Below are 21,670 nucleotides of genomic sequence, written 5' to 3' on the forward strand. Positions count from 1 at the left end.
ACATTTAACTTTAAAAATATCCTTGAAGGGGATCCCTGGGTGGCTCAGTGGTTTAGCGCCTGCCTTCGGCCCAGGGCGTGATCCTGGAGTCCCACATCAGGCGCCCTGCATGGGGCCTGCTTCTCCCTCTGCCTGTGTTCTGTGTCTATCATGAATAAATAAATAAAATCTTAAAAAAAATAATTCCTACCGGTTAATAAGTTACAAACCTATTACTACAAAGGTTCATTAGCTTTCTAAGTTGTTAACAAGTGGAAAAAAGTTTCCTCAGGGACAATTTTTTAATGCAAGGAACTCAATGCCTACCTGCTTATCAACTGGGTTTTGAAAAATCAATGCTCACTTGTAATGAGGGTAGATACTGTTATAAATAAGCCTTATACATTTTTAGATAGAATCTAGCATATTGTGACCCAAACTGATTTTTTGACATGCTTATTACTAAGTGTCAACCACTGTTCTAAGTGATCCATTTAATCTTCATAGGTAGAAACTACCATTATCCATGCATTACAATTAAACTAAAGCACAATTAACAACCACTGATTAAGAAACGTCTCCCAAAGTCAACAAATTAAGGAACAAAAAGGAACTCAAACCTAGACAGTCTGGGTTCAGAGTCCTCATTCTTAACCATTATACTGCCCTCTCATATCCTGGAATTATTAATAGGATGGGTATTTTGAGGAAATACGCTATCCAACTGCAGTTACATCAAATAGAGGATCACCACAGTGACAGGATTGTCATGTCCATAAAACAAAATTCTACAAATAAACTGTGACTTGTATTAGGTAATCTAATTCTGCCATTAAAATATCTCTGAAATACCCAGTAGTGATGGCTGTCCTTTTCTCATGAATAACAGCATATGGGCCTTAAGACTAATTTTTTTAAACACAAAAAGGACCAATACTAGTAAAAGTAGCAACAACAGAGAAGACACAAGCAGAAACGACACAAGAAGAGGAGCTAGTCTAATCAGGAGTGATGACCAATATTCCAAGAAAGCAGAACCTGCTGATAATCATCAGTTTTGATTTTGGTGGGGAAGAGGTTGTCTAGGAGTTAACAGCATATAGACTAATTCTGTTTACAAAACAAAAATGAAGTCAGGAGAATTAATTTAAGTCAATGAGCTGTAAAAATATCAAGTTAATTTTTTTATTCATTTAAATGAGGAAGTAGACTTAAATAAGCTATCTTTATTTTCATTTTCTGTGTGACCTTTCAGCCTCACTCCCATAGTAAAAATATTATCCAGTTACTAAAGAATCACACTATCTCAGGGTCATAAAGGTCAGATAATTCCATAATTGGTTATCTCATGGAACACTGTTACACAAGGTTTTAACAGGCAGACCATAAATCGGAGATTCTGGCTGTTTGGGAGCAAAAATTGTGGTTTGTGGTTTTTTTTTTTTTTTTTGGTTTTGTTTTGTGTATTTTTGTTTTTTGGCTACATCCCTCCTCCAACCCTTAATATACTCATGTCCACGGCAAAGCTCCAAGAGCAAAATCTTACTTATAACATTCCTCAAAATCACTGAGATACGTTTTTGCTGAATACATTCTACCCACCCATCTCCCAGGGCTAGTAGTTTATATATATACAATACAAATAACAGACCCATCATTTCTCTTGTCCTCATCATTCAAACTCTTCTTCACTATGCCCAACAGCAAACTATTTATCCTTAACTTTGAAAGAGTTAATTTCACTGGATATAAACTTCTAGATTGGTGCAGTTTTTAACATTTTTCATTCTTCTTCCCTTCTTGAGTGTTTCTGGAAGAAACCCCTATAATTCTCATCCTATGTCTCTCTTGCCCTTACAGTTTCTCTCAAGGTTTTCTTTGGTGTACTGCAGTTTGAGTAAGATATGCTTAAGTGTAGATTGCAGGTTCTTGGGGGGATCCTGCCTAGTGTTTCTTCTTGGAATTTCCTAGATCGTTAATGTCAATCATTAATTTTGAAAACTCCTGGTCAGTACTGCTTCAATTTTTCTCCATGTGTTCTAAGCACGTGTGTGACAACTTTCCAAATTATACCACAATTCTTAAATGTTCAATGTTGGTTGTTACCCCCCCCTTATTTTTTCTTTTTGCATTTCAGTTTGGAAGTTTATATTGACCTATTATCAAGCTAATAACTGTTCAGTCTATTGAGGTGACCATCAAAGGCACTCTTCACTGTCAGTGTTTATTTCTAGCATGGTATCTACTTTCCGTTAGAGTTATTAACATATTAACCAGTAACATTTTTCATCTGATAATTCCAAATATCATGTCCTACATGAGTCTGTTTTGTCTCTTCAGGATGTTTTTTGACTTCTGGCATTCCTTGTAATTTTTTAAAAAGTTGAACGTGATTATTCGCTAACAGGAACTGAGGTAAGTAGATCTTTATTGTGAGGTTTTACCTTCATTTGGCCTGAGATGGGCTGTGTTTGCTGTAGATGTGGATGGGAGAGGCTGGAACTCTGTACTTTATTAAGTAGTTCTTTCACATTAGTCAGTGCTAACAGAATGGTCTTGGCACCTGTTACATATCCATTGGTCCTAGTTCTACCCACTTATCTAAACCCACCTCCCCTCTTCTGATAGTTTTCAAAGCATGTGAAGACACATAGCACATAAGTTATGCCTGTCCCCAAGTCTGGTCTCTGATATCCCTATTTCCTTCAAATGTCTTCCAAAGTATTGTTTCTATTTCCTTTGCATCCTAGCCCCTGCCTCTGAATACACTGTAGTTCATTCCTTTTTCTAATGTGGAATCCAGAGTCAAAAAAGAAACCCATCTGTGACTGAACTGGCAACCAATAAAACAATGTACTTGCCATATTCTGAACATTTAATGTAGCTTAACATTGTTTATGCCAGCTACATAAACATGCTAACTGCTACATGACCAATGCTTCCTCTTGTGAAGTGATGCAAGCCAGGTCCTGACCAAACTGATGCAGTGAGCTTAAGAGGAACTGACTGGAAGTTTTTAAGCAGAGAAACCAATGCAAGATTCCCACAGATCCCCCCATTCAATTTGCACTGGTTATGGAACAATGGTCATTAAAATGTGAACCATTATTATTCTCAAAGGTGGCCCTAATTTAACTGAAGTTGTAAGCAAATCTGTGTGCACGTTGCATTTTTCAAAGCTGTTGGCAGCTCAAAAAAAGGTTATTAAGAATGTTCATGTTCTTATGGTATTCTATAATCTTTCTGATTTTCATAAACTTTTTAAAAAAATTTATTTATTTATTCATGAGCGACACAGAGAGGCAGAGACATAGGCAGAGAGAGGGAGAAGCAGGCTCCATGCAGGGAGCCCAATGTGGGACTCAATCCCAGCACTTCGGGATCATGCCCTGAGCCAAAGGCAGACACTCAACCACTGAGCCACCCAGGCATCCCTCATAAACTTTTAAGTAAAAAATCCTAAACACACTTAGTTATATTCCAAGTCAAATGGTAACTAATATCTCATTAGGAATGAGAATACAAAACATATTACTACAGCATAATATTAGGTCTAGCATTGAGTAGGTCACCAAACTTAGCAAATTTACAGATAATGAGCTGCCTTATTATCTGTGCATTTTGTTATGTAAATTGTTTAAGAAAATATTTTGAGAGAGAGAGCAAGAGAGCGAGAGCATGAGCAGGGGGGGTAGGGCAGAGGCTGAAGAAGTAGATTTCCCGCTGAGCAGGGAGTCTAATGTGGGGCTCCACCCCAAAACCCCAAGATCATGACCCTAGCCAAATGCAGATCCTCAACTCACTGAGCCAGCCAGGTGCCCTGCAAATTATGTTTTAAAATGTATTGTTAAAAAATAAAATAAAAAAATAAAATAAAATGTATTATTTATTAATCCTAAAACCTTCCAAGAATTACTTCACATTGGAATCAGATGACTGGATCTTAGAAAGGTTCCAAGAACAGGCTTTGCTTTGAAGCAATTAACATTCTCTATAAACTGATCTAAACAGGACAAGATTTAGGAGATGCTTTACAAAGAATTCTTGCTTTAGGAAGTTTAGTCTGACAGAACTCTAGGAGACGGATGGTATGAATGATGCACAGTTCTCCATAAATTTTTCATTGACTCAACTATGTAAGAAACTTACATTTTACTTAAATTCAATGTATGCAATGATATTAAAATTATCAAGATTTTTTTTTTTTTTTTTTTTGAGAGAGGCAGAGACAGAGGGAGACACAAGCAGGCTCCATGCACAGAGCCCCATGCAGAACTTGATCCAGGTACTCCAGGATCATGCCCTGAGCTGAAGGCAGCTGCGCCCAACTGCTGAGCCACCCAGGCGTCCCTAAAATTACCAAGATTTAAGTTCTAACAACAAATCTTACTTCAAGGAGTGGATAAATTAGATGGCAGTTACCCGTAATACGACTCTCCTAATAAGTTACAACAGTGTAATGAAGGAATTGGACTTACAGGCAATAACTTTTATTTACGAATAACTTAAATATTCATAATGGTACATATTTCTCCACAATTTTGTCACACCTAATTCTTCAAATAGGTCCACCAAGTATAACTTATTTAACCCAATGTGGATTAATTTTTTTTTCTTAAAGTTCTATCCTATCTGAAATGAAGGAAATAAAAAAATAAATGGTGGCCAGCAGCTATTAAGTATTAAGCTTAGAAAATCACTTGCACATACTTTTTAAAAAATGAAAATGAATATATACAACCACTTAAATACAAGAGTGGAACAAAATACATCAAAATATTAATAATAATTGCTTTCAGTGGTTGGTGTAAACTCCTGAGTGTTTTTGTATTTTTTCCAGTATTTTCCAGATTTATTTAAGTAGGCTCCATACCCAACGTGGGACTTTAACTCACAATCCTGAGATTAAGAGCCACATACATGCTCTGCAGACTGAGCCAGGCAAGCACCCTTATTTTTCAGATTTTCAATAATTAAACATGTATTATGATGGGACAGTGTCCTAGGGAAAAAAAGGCAAGAAAAAGTTTTAAGCTCTGTATGTTACTTTTATAAGTTGAATTAAACTACTTAGAAGTTCCCAAGTATGAGATAAAGACGGGAAAAAGAGCCCTGAATTTCAGAACTTGAATAGATCTTATAAATCATTAGATTTGATATCTACATTTTAAAGATGAGAAAAGAACAGGCTTGGTATTATACAATTTCAAGTTCACTTACTAAGTTCCAGAACCCTGGACTCTTAAGTTCTCAGTTCATTATTTAAGTCCATACTCTATATGCACTGAAGATTTAAGATAATCCTAGTAGAATGTAAATTTCTACATATGGTATGGCTATTAACTGGTTTTCAAAAAAAACTTTCCATAACTGTTTACCATGATATTTCAATCTATGATCTTTAAAAGGTAAAAGGAAATATATCAAGATGTCATCAGGAGCTGAGTGGCTTTAACGTATTCAGTGTAATAGAATTTTCAAATTTCCTTGTAATATATTAATATTCCTGGGCTCCGATGTTCTTAGTCATAAAACATGTTATCAATAGTTATCTACTTCATAGAGTTACAAATAAAAATAGGATCAATACTTACAACAGTACCTTGGCACAGAGTAAACGCTATGAGTTATTTTATGATAAAGTTTTCAATTTTAAATTCTCTCTCCTACAGTCAAGTTTAAGTGCATATCAAGTAACACATAGGGGCTTAAAAATATTAATTGCAGGGGTGCCTGGACAGCTCAGTTGGTTAAGCATCCAACTCACATCAACCAGTAGGGTTTCGGGTTAGGTACAAAGACAATGGTAATTTTTCAATCACAGAATTTATGGAAACATATCCTTTACGCACTATTGGTTGATTAATTCAGAGGATATGAAAATAAGTACTAGAGGCTTCAAGAGCAGAGCTTCTTGATGAATGTGTTTTTTTTTTTTTGTTTGTTTTTTTGCATTACAAGGCTTGAACAAAGGGCACTGGTGCTCACTGATTAGTCAAAAAGGGAAAATAGTAAGGGATTGCAGACAGAATGTAATCTAGCACACAGAGCCCAAACTGACAACCCAAGCAAACTCACTAGTACCGATCATTCAGATGATCCACTCCTCCCTGCAGATGATAACTTCTAAGACAGGTAGTGAGTTGAGAAAAAAGGGCCACCTGGTATAAATGCATGATACCAGCCACTGGATGGGAACACAACACTAGATTCCGGCAGGCATAAAGCAAGCTATACTGTTTGTCGTATCTTCCTTTGTCTCAGTTTTCCTTCTGTCCTTCATCTTTTTTTCCTCTTCTGCTTTTGTTGCCCTGCCTCATCGTGTGTTCTACTGTCAAAGGAAACTCTTACACCATTATCATTTAGAATTGTAATGTGAAATTTTCAGTTCTGCATTACTTACAAGGCATCTCCAACTTTCACACAAAATTAATTGTTTGAAACGTATATACAACAATATGCCTAACATACACATGTATATACAAAATATACAGATAATTCAGAACAGCTTTGACACCAAATTCAGGTTTCACACTATAGTTAACAAACGGGTCAAAGCTACCCCATGATGCTACAGTCATTTCAGTTCTGTACAGCAGTCTGTGAACTTATGTGGGTACTAATATTTGTGATAAGAATGTTAAAAAAGACATGCTACAGGTGGCAATATTTAGGTACACTCAGATACTCCCTGGACTTCAGCTGGTTGGCTGTATGTTCCATATTAAAGGAAAATGAAAATAGAATTTTATAATTCTAAATTGGGATTCAGCGTAAAAAAAATACCAGGGGTCCAAACACAAAAGGAATTTCACAAATCCAAAGAGAAGGATATTGCTTCTTTACATGAAAAGACAAGATAGCAAATTGTAGCACACCTTTTGCTTTATAGACTGAAGGAAAGTTGATGGGACTATGGTCAAAATCAACATTGCAGTTTAGTCCAAGGCACTAAAAACTAAATCCTTCTTCCAATTTGAACATTAGCTCTTCCTACTAAATGTTATTCCTATTTAGTCACGAGAATATTATTTAAAATTGCATCTTTTAAATAATTCATCTATGTCCTTACTAATTTTACATCTCAAGTAACACATAGGGACTTAAAAATCCTAATTGCAGGGGTACCTGGACAGCTCAGTTGGTTAAGCATCCAACTCCAGCCATTATCTCAAGGTCACAGGATCAAGAGATCCAGCCCTGTCAGGCTCTGCACTGAGCATAGTCTGCTTAGGATTCTCTCTTACTCTCCCACTGCCTCCCTATCCCCTGATTACACTCAAAACAACAGCAACAACAAACCAAAAACCTTAAAAAAATATTGATTTTTAAGAAATTTACCTGGGGGGCAGCCCGGGTGGCTTAGCCATTTAGTGCTGCCTTCCACCCAGGGCCTGATCCTGGAGATCCGGATCGAGTCCCACATCAGGCTCCCTGCATGGAGCCTGCTTCTCCCTCTGCCTGTGTCTCTGCCTCTCTCTCATAAATAAATAATAAAAAATCTTAAAAAAAAAAAAAAAAAAAGGAAAGAAATTTGCCTGGGGAGAACATTATATATTACATAATTTTTTTGCTAAAATGTCCTAAAATCTATTTTTATTCATTTTTAGGAATGCATTATGTGCAAAGACAGAACACTGACTATATTAAGTTCAAACTTCATCAGCAGGTCTACTTTTTCACAATCTCACAAAGTAGCTAACTTATCCCACTGTTTCACTCTTATGCTCTCATTTTATAGCCATTCTAACTATAAAGCTATTGCTTATATTGTTTCCTAACTTGCCTAGAATTCCCAACTACTCCTTTGTCAATCACCATGTAAAAATACAGAGCTTTCTGTAACATGGCTGCAAGGACCCTGTTATCTTTTGATGGATACTAATTAGGGGTGGGCTGTGATCTCCAGGTGTTTAGGCATTTTCAGTACATCACCGTGCTGCGTTTTCCATTATTTCCTAGGAGAAATTTCTTCCCGCTGCACCTACTGCCTTATGTATTGGCTTTCTGAAAATGCTCGGTGGTTCCAGTGATATTATCATCTTTACATATCTATAGATTATGTAACCTGCTTGGGTTGTCAGTAAAGTGGACAAATTCCAACATGGATTATAGTGATTGTTTTTTTGAATATAGATGATCCTCATCACTTTTGGGCCTCACCAGCCAAAAGAGACACTGCTCTTTTCCTTTGTTGCAAGCTCCCATACAGATACCAATTCCTCACCATTGCAATCTGGTCCAAGAAAGGATACGCATCAGAATTTGACCTCCCTGATTGTTTCCATTCTGGAGTACACTAGTTCCAATCTCCTGCTTCCAGGTGTTCCATGTGGGATGTAGAACACTTGCATAAATGTTCCCACTTTTAGGGAGAGTAAATGCCAGGATGTGGTTCTTCTCTTCAATTCAATTCCTGTCAGTACCTATCTTCTAATAATACTGTTCACTAGGACAAGCTCAGGTGGTTAAAAGCCTGCCTTTGGCTCAGGTCATGATTCCAGGGCTCTGGGATTGAGCCCCGCATTGGGCTCTGTGCTCAGGGGGGAGCCTACTTCTCTGTCTGCCCTTTCCCTCTGCTCCTGATCTATCACTGTGTCTCTCTCAAATAAATAAAATCTTAAAAAAAAAAAAAAATACTGCCATTGGGAAGCACCCATCATTTCTTATCAGAGCAGAGCTATGTCATGTAATATATAAAGTATAACTTCTTCATTTCTTGTATATCGATATCTTTTAAGCAACCTTGACCAATCATTATGAACAGAATTTCCTGTGACAGTGAAAATGGTGTGTATCTATACTACCCAACAAAGTGGATAAATTTTAATTAACTTAAATAGCACAAGTGGCTACTGTCCATCTACTGACATAGTGCATGCAGTTCTGTATCTCTCTCCATTTCATCTCAACCTCTCCATTTTATCTGGCTTTCCATTTTATTTCTCTGCTCTCACTTATTCTATTTTTATTATATATATATCACCTTGTTTTGTATTTATATAATAGATATGTAACATAATATGTAAGGTATCTATATATACATCTATTAGTTATATGATAAAGACAGTCTATACTAAGTTTTATACATGTATTCTAACATCTTAAAATAGAAGTCAAGGGTTGTCTACCTAAGCAACTATCCTTTTATCTACAGAATAGAATTAAAATCTAAATCATCAAGGAAATAATGTGACACTTTATTTGAATCCAAATCTCTCAACATAATCAATTACACTTCAGAACACTGGGGTGAAATGCAGAAAACACCCTAGACCAACTTGATTTCTGAGACAATTACTTTCGTGAGGAGCTAAAAGGGTGAACATGAGCAAACACTATACTTAACTTTAAAGAGGCAGATTCCAGAAGAAACAGACAAGTAGGTCTGATACAGGTAAGTCAGAATCTCAAAAAATTATTAAACACATTGTTTAAAAAGAATTTAGGAATCTAGGCACAATCCTTGAGATGCTAATAATGTAACTAGCAATATAAACACTTCATTTTTTTAGAAGACCATAGAAGATAGATATAAGCTATCTAGAAAACCTCCAAGTTTTCTTATCTCGGGCTAGAACTTCTGAAGTAGTTAGTTACTATACACTGGGCAGGTTTAAGTACTCAATTCATGTAAATCTCATAATAACCATATAAAGCAGATATAATTATTATTCCTAGTTTACAAACAAGGAAACTAATGTACAAAGAGATCAAATGTTTTGCCTAATGCCACTGAGCTAGTTAAGTGGTAAAGCCAGAATTTAAACTCAGATAATCCAGTTCTAGAGTTCTCACTCTTCATCCTTCACAAAGCTAATGTGCTTCTCGAACTGTTCACTAATCTAAGACCAAAGTCAACTAAGGAAAGTTTCTAACCACAGACCTGTTCTGGCCTTATCTCTTCAACACATAAAAGCATTTTATCTAGAACTCAGAATATATCCTTAAGAAATCTGAAAAGAAAGCAAGCAAAGAAAGCCAAAATAAGAAATGAGAAAAGTCAAGTTTTCAAGAAATTCTAAGGGCTGAAATATTGACTCAATAAGATAATAAAGATAAACATATTTTAAAAGTTAAGTTTGTAAGAATCTGATGAACAACTCACAGAATGGCTGGTGTTAAAAAAAAAAGAGGTCTGAAGTAGTCCCAATATTAACATGATAAAAAAATGCCAACACTCCATTGTTCAAAATTTGTACACTCCATAAAAAACAAACACACATACACACTTCAGAGCCTAAGGAGTAAAGCTTATAAACAGCAGAAATAAATGCCATAAAAGTATTTATGCTAAAGTAAAAATTTTATTTACTGGACCTTAAATATTCTTTATTAAAAAAATAAAAAACATAAAGACACATTACAGATCTTACTATAGTTATACTGTTTACTGAAATGATCCTTAGATCCTTTCTCGGAGCCCATTACTTTCATCAGACATACACTTTTAAATATTTACTTACATAATTCCTCAACTCATGGATTAGGAAAAGTAATCTAAAAGCAGGCAGAGCAAATGCGTTAAGCACTCATTGCAGTAAGTAAAATGATAACCAACAACAAAAATCCCACATTAAAGTTTGTAAAAAATTAGCACCTAATTAAACAGTATTTTACATTTACATTAAACAGGTCCAAACATTCTCAGTAAGACTGTATCAAACTCTTGGAGGCATGACTATTCTAGTAGTTATGGACATTTACAATACTGATTTTCGTGTGGGTCACTTTAACAAGACAACCCACACCTATTGGGAGTCTCAACAACACGAAGATCTAGGCACCACAATAACCAAACTGGTACTGGATGGTGTGGCTGCTGTGCTGGCAAAAAGAGGCAAAGTTCTAGTCAGGTCTGGGCTGACTTGACAAACTCACAAAACTCTGGCACTACCATCTCCTTTGATTTCCTTCTGACTTGCCCCAGAATTGTAGAATCTGTGAATTGTCCCAGTAAAGTTATAATAAATCCTTTTCGACGGATAAAATCCATTTTATGAATCCCATAAAAATGTGGGAAAACAATCTCAACTCCTATCAGACAAGCATGCTATAAGGATGAATACAACAAAAACAGCAACAACAAAAACTCAAGGAAAATATTAAAGGAAAATTATAGAAGTGAGGAAAAATGAGGAAAGATAAATATGAAGATTCAGAAGATTCAATATAACAGGAATCTACGGAAAAACTGAAGAATCAAAAAAAAAGGCAACTTAGATCTTTGCAATTAAAGGGAACATTAAATATCAAGCAAAAAAAATTTTTAAGAGTTTATTCATGAGAGAAAGAGAGAGAGAGAGAGAGAGAGAGAGGGAGAGGGAGAGAGAGAGAGAGGCAGAGACACAGACAGAGACACAGGCAGAGAGAGAAGCAGGCTCCATGCAGGGAGCCTGATATGGGACTCAATCCTGGGTCTCCAGGATCAGGCCCTGGGCTGAAGGCAGAACTAAACCACTGAGCCACCCGGGCTGCCCCAAATATCAAGCAAAATTAACAAAAGACTAATATCCTACATGTGTGTTAGGCAAAGCGAGCGTTAAATGTGCAAGAGAAAGGAAAAATATAGTAACTGGGCAAAAGAGAAAAAGAGAAGAATGACTCAATAACTCTATATTCAGCCAACCAGTCATTCATGGGTGAGTAAAAAGGAAAGTCATTCTCAGACATGCAAGGACTTGCACTATTTTTGTCACTCTTCATGATTTTTATACCTGTTTGACAGTTGACTGAAATAGCTATTCGTGTAAAATTTTTAATGACAAATACATGAAAAATAGTATGAAACAATAAAAAATAAAAATATTCTTTATACATGAATAAAAGAAAAAAAGCCTATAAACAAAATTGGACTAGAAGAAGGAAAGGAAGAGAGGGGAAAACTAAGGGGCTATTATCTCGAATCATGCATTTTCAATATCAACAGTAGATTCTGGTTTTTATCTTCCATTCTGGATTTTTAGTATTTTCCATTTTCTCCAATGCAGAAGTATGTGTGGACACATATACAAACACATAAATATATGTATATATTTGATCAAATATGTTTGTGAAAATTTTAAAGAAGTACATATGTTGCTAGCACTTTTCCAGAAAATGGAAAAGACTGCTCTCAAAACAGTGTGTACCCTTTTACATCAGAAACATTCAAGCAGAGGCTATCTTTTGAGAAATATTCTAGAATAACATCTAGGACAATCCAGCACTGGTAGATTCATATCTTCAAACTTTTTCTCCCAGGAACAAATTTCTTCAACCTTAGTCTATATATGTCATCCCTTTATTGCAACAAAAAAACAAAACAGCCCAATTAAAAATGAATTAAGTATACGAATACACATTTCTTCAAGATAATAAAGCAAATCCATTAGGATGGCTACCATCAACAAAAAGAAATAACAAGTGTTGTTAAAGAAGTGAAGAAAAAACTCCGTGCATTGCTGTAAGAATAAAAAATGGTGCAGCTGTTATCAGTGATATGCTATGGTACAAGCAGTTTCTCAAAATATTGAAAACAGAAATGCCATGTGATCCAACAATTCCACTTTTGGGTATAAACCCAAGACTTGAAAGCAAGGACTCTAAAGAGATATTTGCTAAGAAGCCATGTTCGTAGCAGCATTATTCACAACAGCCAAAAAGTGGAAACAACCCAAGTGTCCATCAACAGATGCATGAGAAAACAAAATATGGTATATACATACCATGGAATATTATTCAGCCTTAAAAAGGAAATTCTGCACATGCTACAACACTAATAAACCCAGAGGACATTATGATGAGTGAAGTAAGTCAGTAACAAAAAGACAGTGTATGATTCCACTTAAATTAGGTTCCTAGTCAAATTCAGAGACAGAAAGAACGGTGGGTGTCAGGGTTGGGGACAGTGGGGAATGGGGGAATTGGTTAATGGGTAGAGTTTCAATTTGCAAGATGAAAGAGTTCTGAAGATAGGCTGCACAGCAATGATAATGTTTTTAACATTACTGAAGTGTACACTTAAAAATGCTTAAGATGGTCAATTTTATGTAATGTGTATTTTACAATATTTTAAAATATGAAAGCAAAAACTATACATCATTTTAATGGCTCCCAGAATTTCCTCTACAAATTAGCTACTTGTATTTTTTAAAGATTTTGAGAGAGTGCACACATGCATGTGCACCCACAGAAAGGGGGAGGGGCAGAGAGAGCAGACTCCCCACAGAGCAGGGATCCTGAGGCAGAGTTGATTCCAGGACCATGGGATGATGACCTCAGCTGAAGGCAATGGCTTAACTAACTGGGCCACCCAGGTACCCCTAACTAGCTACTTTTAGGGCATTATGCAATTTAGATGACTTGGTAAAAGGAAAAGAGCAGAAAAAAATCATTATGTAAAATAAGGGGTTCTGATACTTATTATCACTATCTTCACACAGATTGTGTCATATGAATTTACATCAACAAAATGCAATTGAGACATCTCCACTTTCACCTCCTCTTGTCACCAGATAGGATATCATTTTGTTTTCCTAAATTGTAGCAGATTGAGCATGAAAATCACTTGATCTCGCTGCTTTATTTTCCCCCCTACATCTAGGAATTTATGAAAAAATTACCATAAATAAGCAAAGATTTAGCTAAAAGGTAATTCAAAACAATGTTTTTCAATAGCAAGAAACTGGAAAAAAACTGCTAAATAAAAGAAATATTTCATTTTAGATCAGAGTATTAAGAAAATGTTCCTGTAAATGAGTAAAAAATATGTAAAATAGCATGCACTATATGATTCCATCTTCCAGATCTTGTCAATATTTAAGAGGTAATGAGATTAGAGGTGCTATCTGTGTTCTTATGGTTTCTAAACTATGCAAAACACTTATTACTTTTACAATTAGAAAAACTTTGGTGGCAACTGGTCAATATTTTAAGAAAGCAAAAAAAAAAAAAAAAGGAATTTTGAAATAGTTCACTCATTATATGTCAGGTATCTCAATAAAGCTGGAAAAAATAAAGAGACTTCACTGCACAAACAAAAAAAAGTTTAAATTTGACCTACCTAAAACCAAAATCATCCTTCCCACCAAAACTACAAGATAGTTCCCTATTTTAATATTCTTTTAGCCAATGCCAGAATCATTTGCTCCAAGGTTTTCAAAATTTCTTTATCATGGATTCCTTCTACCTCTCTACCCTCAGATCCAATTTACAAATTCTTATGATTCAACTGTTCCCTATACCTATTCTCCCTTTATTTTCTCACTGCTATCACCAACTATGGTTCAGGCCTTCAATACCCATACTATAAAGCTTTCTTGTTAAACCCTGCCTGGTCTCCTTATTGCAAATTTCTCCCAGGCTTGCAAACATTGCCAATGCTACCATTCTTCTCCATCCTCGGCATTGTTCTAACAATCAGTTCAATTTGGAATCTACTTTTCAATCTCACCTCACTTCTATTAATTCTCAAATGCTACAGTAAAAATAGTAGAAGTTAACAGTTACTGAGCACTTACTTTGCTTCAGGCAGGGTGCTAATTGCTTTGTGCCCGTAAATTCTTTAATCACAAAGCCCCTCTAGAAGGGTATTACTATTATCAGCTCTATTTGAATGAGCGAGCAAGGAAAAGGCAGTTACTGTTTAAATTCCTTTCTTTGTAAAAATAAAGAACACTGGCTTTAAAGATTCTGATTTCATTTGTGGCTTCAGTTCTTCCACCAGGTAGCACTGTGACTCTTGTGTTTCTTCACTGCAGAGTGCTGTTCACTTGTTATTTATACTTTCTAACATATTGTTAACATGTTATTCTACTGAAGGAAAAACAGGGCAAACGGGTAAAATAATTTTTGATTTAACTACAAAATAAATCACCATTTAAAATATAAATATTTATATACTTCTTGCAAATTACATTTGTACTGGTATTCACTCATTCATCATTTGAATCATTTACTCATTCAACAAAAAAACTTAATGCCTATCAGGAGAAAAGCACTACTCCAAGAGCTTAGGATATGGCAATAAACAAAACAAAGTTCTTCCTCTCATGGAGCTCACATTTTAATGGCAGGTACAGATGATAGCTAAATACATATACAAAGTTTTAAATTTTCAAATAATGATATGTACCGTGAAGGAAAAATAAAAAATAAAAAGCCAAAAAGAAAATGACAGTGGGGTGGCTTGGGTGGCTCAGCCGGTTTAGCGCCGCCTTCAGCCCAGGGCATGATCCTGGAGACCTGGGATGGAGTCCCACATAGGGCTCCCTGCATGGAGCTTGCTTCTCCCTCTGCCTGTGTCTCTGCCTCTCTCTCTCATGAATAAATAAAATCTTTAAAAAAAAGAAAAAAGAAAATGACAGTGTAACATAATAGGTAGGAAGAGGGCAGAAGGGGTAGGTGGAACCAAATGAAAGGAATACTTGAAGGACTTGAAGAGATGACACAGGAACATAAATCTAAATTTAAAAAGGCACCAGCTAAGTAAAGATCTAGTGGAGAGAGCATTCCAGCTACCTTGTTAGCGAAGCAGAAACCCTTATGTGAGAAATGTTTCACCTGTACAAGCTTTTAGAGTAAAATGGATGCTGCTTAGATAGTCCCAAGATAAAGCTAAATGGAGACTCATGACTAGGGATCTCATAGTCCATATACGGAGTTTCAAGTAAGATCTAAAAGTGTAATGGGAAGCACTGTAGAGTTTTAAACAAGGGTATGATGAGATCTGACTTCTTCAAAGATAAACCAGGCTGCAGTTGCATTGGCTTTAAGAGAAAAAACAGGAAGATCAGTTGTTAACAATCTAGGCAATGTTGGACCAACCCCTTAGACAAGGGTAGTTTCACAGAAGTTACAAAACACATATACTAGTTCTATTTAACAAGACATAATGGGCTTCCATTTTTATAATAAATTGAGCTCGTATTTATCTCCACTCACTCCCCAAATGGCACTAAAATAGTAAAACAATTTATAAAGGTGGAAACCCAAAGGAATGGAGAAGAGGGAATCGAAGTACACAGCTGTCAAGACACTTGTGAAAGATGGAAAAAACTGGAACAAGAAATAATGATCGAAAGTGATATAATTCATCCTGAGGAACTTTGGAGAGGCTCAGGACTTTGAAGTACCAAGCTCCTTGAAATACAATAGTAAGTCTTAAGATTGACAATAAAGATCACCTGAAAATCCCTACATCAGTCTGTTACAACTCTTATCCCACAGAGCAAAAGATAGGAGAAACCAAGCCGAAGATCTGCATTTGAAAATCCAAATCAGATAAAAGGCACCGTTCTGAAAACAGATGCCCTATGTTATCTACCCAGCAAACAGGATGCATTTTTTTCTAGAGAAAATGACTGACCCAAAGAGAAGACCATCAAAGACAATGATCTAGTATAACCTTACTGAAAAGTTAGATTGATAACATGTATCAAGTCCTTAAAATGAATCAGCAATTTCACCTTTAGGAATTTATCATAAAAAAAGATATACAGGAATCAAGAATATACTACAAGAGATGTTCACTCCAATACTGTTTATAGTAATATCCAAGCAACTGAAACACTTACACTGTCAAAGAACATGTAGCTGTTAACTTACAATACAGCTGTTCATTAAAAAGGAAAACAGTGGCATAGAAGTTGCACATATATTATATGAAAACAACAGTATGCAAAATACAAGGTGCCAAAACACAGGGCTAATAAGTCTTTTGCTCAAGAAGCTTTTTTCCTATGATGAAAATAGATTACTTGCATAATCAAAAAAAGTGATTAAGATTATGGTTCTTGGGATCCCTGGGTGGCGCAGCGGTTTGGCGCCTGCCTTTGGCCCAGGGCGCGATCCTGGAGACCAGGGATCGAATCCCACATCGGGCTCCCGGTGCATGGAGCCTGCTTCTCCCTCTGCCTGTGACTCTGCCTCTCTCTCTATCTCTCTGTGACTATCATAAATTAAAAAAAAAAAATAGGGATCCCTGGGTGGCGCAGCGGTTTGGCGCTTGTCTTTGGCCCAGGGCGCGATCCTGGAGACCCGGGATCGAATCCCACATCAGGCTCCCGGTGCATGGAGCCTGCTTCTCCCTCTGCCTATGTCTCTGCCTCTCTCTCTCTCTCTCTGTGACTATCATAAATAAATAAAAATTAAAAAAAAAAATAAAATAAATTAAAAAAATAAATAAAGATTATGGTTCTTGAAAAATAATCACAAAAATTTTACACTTAATATTTAGATCTCAAAAAATAATATAAGAAACCATTGAGTAATTAGTATGTCTGCTTTTTAAAAAAATTCATAGGGACGCCTGGGTGGCTCCGGGGTTGAGCATCTGCCTTTGGCCCAGGGCGTGATTCTGGAGTCCTGGGATCGACTCACATCAGGCTCTCTGTGTGGAGCCTGTTTCTCCCTCTGCTTATGCCTCTGCTCCCCTCTCTCTCTGTGTATCTCTCATAAGTAAATAAATAAAATCTAAAAATAAAAAAGTTCATATAGCTCCATCTTATCAAATTTCTAAATTTAAATCAGTATGATTTCAACGAAAAAAAGTAAAATGTAAGAAATAAGTGAACTACAGATGAAAGCATACATTAGCAGTTCTCCATATTCTTACTACTATACCCTTAATAATATATGAAACTTGATAAATAACCATCAAAAAGCTACATGCAGGTAACATCTTCAGTAAGGTTTTTAAATTTGTACTTTCAGTGCTATTTAAAATATTCTTCTTTCCTATAGTAAGAGGAGACATTAGAAACATCTAATCAAAAAAAAAAAGAAACATCTAATCATTAAATGTCCCAGACAAAACAAAATTTATCTTAAGCATTTAAATAATGAAAACTGAACTTTCTGGAAAAGAAAGTCTTATGAAAGTAAACTTTTGAAAATCCTGGAAAATATGGTCTAGCAGATAGAGGGGAGGGACAACAAAAGTAAAACCATGCATTCAGAAATGGAGAAGGCCATTAAATTAAGAAATCTCTATTTAGGAAAGTGCCATTTGAAATATTTAGTATGAAAGCAAATATGTATAAAATAAGTGGAAGAAAGTAAAAACTCACATAAATAATTATTTAAAATTGTAGACACAAACGATACCAAAAATTATACAAATAAAATTCTACTGCATAATTAAAGGTGAGTAAAAGATAAATGGGCCAGCAGAATAAAAAAGGGACTACATTCTCATATATACATATATAGGAATTAAGTATAACCAAAAATAGCATTTCACAACATAATAAAAGACAGTCAATAACTGATTGATCATTAATTGATACATGACAAGGGACATTTACTTACTATCACTTTCAATTAGATCCCTAGGTCATACCATAAATTAAAAAATCCTAATGAAAAAAATTACTAGAAAAAAATCTCCAGGAAAAGAGCATAGTATGTTTATACTTATGAATTGAGAATACTATCTTAACTATAACCCAGAATATATAAAAGACAAGACAAACATTAACACACAAACTTAGAACCAAATAGAAAAGTAGTCAAAGGAAATAGGGAATTGGCAACAAAAAAGGCTAATAAGTATTTTATTTATTTTTATTAAGTTTTGCTAGTATTTTTAAAAGATGACCAATCTGAGTGAATAAAAAAATAATTTTTAAACTAACAGATATGCAAAAATTTTAAAGATCAATGATATTCAGTGTGGGCTAAAGGAAAGGGTAAAGGAAAAGATGAACTCATATTGCATGGTGTTTTAAAAGATAGAACATCTATACTTGAACCTAATGTAACACTATGCATCAATTATACTCATAAAGAAAGAACAAAAAAAATACAAATTTAATTAAAATTAAAAAAATAAAAAGGCAGAACCTTTTGGTGGACTTGAATACCCTGTCAACACTTAAACATACATTCGCTTGGACCCAGATATTCTATTCTGATTCTGACAATCAATCCTGCATATATACTTGCAAAACTGTATGAGTCTGCATCACTGGGATGTTCTCTGCAGCGCTACCTATAATGTACAAAACTAATAAAAGCAACTTAGTGGTTGCAATCTGACACCATGAGAAGAGGGACAGACTTAAATAAACTAAACAAACAACATTCATACAATGAATACTCTGCCCTCAATTTTAAAATAAGCTAAATTTGAATATACTGATGTAAGACTGCAAAAGATAAACACAGTCCTCTCTGACAGTTTTCCCATCCTGACTTACAGAACTTTGAACTATAATTTAAGAGCCATAAATTGTGATTTCCAATCTTCTATGTAAATCTATTTCATAGACTAGACAATCAATTTTCCATGGAATCCTAGCAATTTAAAACAGATCAGTGACATAAAAACGGATTTTATAAAAGTATATTTCCTTATACCAGCTGTATCATGAAAAAAGTATCCAAAATCGAGCATCAAAGAAATTCTTATTAAATATGAAAGAATTGCTGATCTCTGTATTTTCCCCTCTCCAAAAATATCAAACTAAATTAAAATGCCATTTTAAGTACCCTATCCATGAATGCCTTCCAAAAATAAACTAAGTGAACAAGAGTTTATTAAATAATTTCAACTTCTGAATGGTGAAATAGGATTTCTATAGCAATCTGTGACATGTCATTTTGTAAACATTAGATTGTCAAATATTTTAAGTTATCTGCCTAATAACCAGCTATGTTTGTCACAAGTTCCAAAAATAATGATTCATAATTTGCAAAATTAAAAAAAAAACCACTTCATGTTTTCATTCATTACAAATGCTTTAACAGCAACCTCTTTAAAAAATATATGAAATAGACAATTCCTGAATGGATACTTTACATTTATGTTCAATTTAAAGAAAAAAAAAAAAAAGAAAACCAAAAAAAGGACTCATCAATACCTGGTCAATGACAGTTGGTATTCAAAGATGCAGATAACTGAAAAAGCTTATATGGTAAATATAAATCTTGATCTTTCAGTCTCAACTTCAAAATGATGCCATCTACTCAATACAAAAATGTCTACCTCAAATCATTTCCATAATCTGACAAAGGAATCACTTAGTTCTAAATGATAACAAAGAGTTCTGTGGAATGACTTCCTAATTTATTGGAAACCTAAATTTTTATTACTTGTAAACTAATGTTCGGTATAATTTAGGTGGTCTCTTTTTAATATAATATCCAGTGACACTGAAAAACAAAAAAGTGCCTAGAACACTTTAAGACAGTGATTACATCTGAGGAGGGAGGAAACAGAAAGAGCTGAAGAGAGATTTTTTAGCTTTTGCTGTGATCTTAAATCTCTTTATGTAAAACCTGGAAGCAAATGTGCCTTTTGGAGAAAGAGTTCCTGGGTTCTTAACAACTCACTACCTCTTTGTGACCTTAGGCAAGTTACTTAATTTTCCTGGGCCTCCGTTTCTTTACCTGTAAAATGGGGATCATTCTTCCTACTATATAGGATTAAATGAGTTGAGAGATGTGAAGTGCTTTCAATAGTACCTGACACATGGTAAATGTTATTGCTATTATTATCATCAGCCTCATCACCTATAACCATCTAGCTGAAAGAAGTGGGAAAAGAAGAAGTGGAGGGTGACATCTGATCTATTTCTACACTTAATTACATTTCAAACATAAATTCTATTTTTTGTAACCAGTGATTAAATAATCAAGCAAAACAGTTTCAGTCTTCAGTTCTCAAAAACAGGAGACAATACAGGCTTTGGAGTTTGATATTTATTTTTAGCAGGAAGAATATGCTAATGATGATGACATCGTTAGAAGATACGCCCATGTCCAATACCTGCAACAGAAGCTCAATAGAAGTTAAAGAAACCATACCAAAAGACTGAGGACAAAAATTGCATAACATTACTTACCCTTAACTCTGCTAACAATAAAACAAGTAACAGTATGTTTAAGACTGAAGTTGCATCACAAGATCAAAAACTGGCCAAGTTAAATAACATATGTTATCGTCTTAAAATTTTTTACCTTCTCCTTTCTATGTACAATGGCGATACTTTTCTAAATGCAGGGTATGGTGCCAACAACTATGCTCTATATTGAAAAGGGGTAATGTTAAATTAAAAGCTGAGAATTTGGGGTGGGAGAGCTCTTGATCAAAAAGCTGGTCTCACAGATAGAAATGATGATCCTCTTTGGCAGAGACTACTAAAACAAGAACTAAACACGAATAAAAGCAACTCTAAATAGAGGCAGTATCATACCTACAAATTTATAGAAAACGGTTTAACAAAGGGATCCAGACAAATGAGAAATTCTCGTACATATACATATGGAATAAAAATTGCTATAGCAATAAACAATTTTAAACAAAAACTAGTCAAAAAAGATTCTGGCTCATCCACCCCTGACAACTACTACTCTGCTCAAAGGAAATCGGAAAATGTTTCTCTTTTTCACCCCTGCACCTCCAGATTCATCAACAGTTATCAATCACCACTTAACTTAAAGGAGTGATGACTTTCTTCTCCCTAAGGGTGGGTGTGAGCCAGAAGTGAGGTGTGGGAATATGTTAAGCATCAGAATCAGGGATGGAACAAAAGACTAACTTGAAGACTAACTTCTTGAACAGAACTGATGAACTGTTCAGGGACAGAGAGAGGGGGAATAGCATCCCATAAGTTCAATGCCAAAAAACTTTTTTTCTTAATTGTATACCTAAAAGTACATACGTGTACTCAGAACAGGAATTCAATAAATCCAACCATAATTTCCT

At 35.1% G+C, this 21,670-nt stretch overlaps 1 protein-coding gene across 2 annotated transcripts in view; it reads right to left on the reverse strand.

Annotated features, from left to right (window-relative positions):
• The window catches only part of RPRD1A (regulation of nuclear pre-mRNA domain containing 1A), an 82,073-nt gene that overhangs the window by 15,413 nt on the left and 44,990 nt on the right, over window positions 1-21,670 (reverse strand). Inside the window, exon 7 of one of the 2 annotated variants that reach the window (XM_025996982.2) lies at window positions 18,514-20,731. The exons of the other annotated variant lie outside the window; for it this stretch is intronic. Within the exon in view, the coding sequence (XP_025852767.2) occupies window positions 20,612-20,731 (120 nt within the window). The 3' untranslated portion in view covers window positions 18,514-20,611. Of the gene's footprint in view, window positions 1-18,513; window positions 20,732-21,670 lie in introns of those variants that run through there. 2 annotated transcript variants of the gene reach the window in all.

This window comes from Vulpes vulpes, chromosome 13 (assembly GCF_048418805.1).
Source record: "Vulpes vulpes isolate BD-2025 chromosome 13, VulVul3, whole genome shotgun sequence".
Classification (NCBI taxonomy): domain Eukaryota; kingdom Metazoa; phylum Chordata; class Mammalia; order Carnivora; family Canidae; genus Vulpes; species Vulpes vulpes.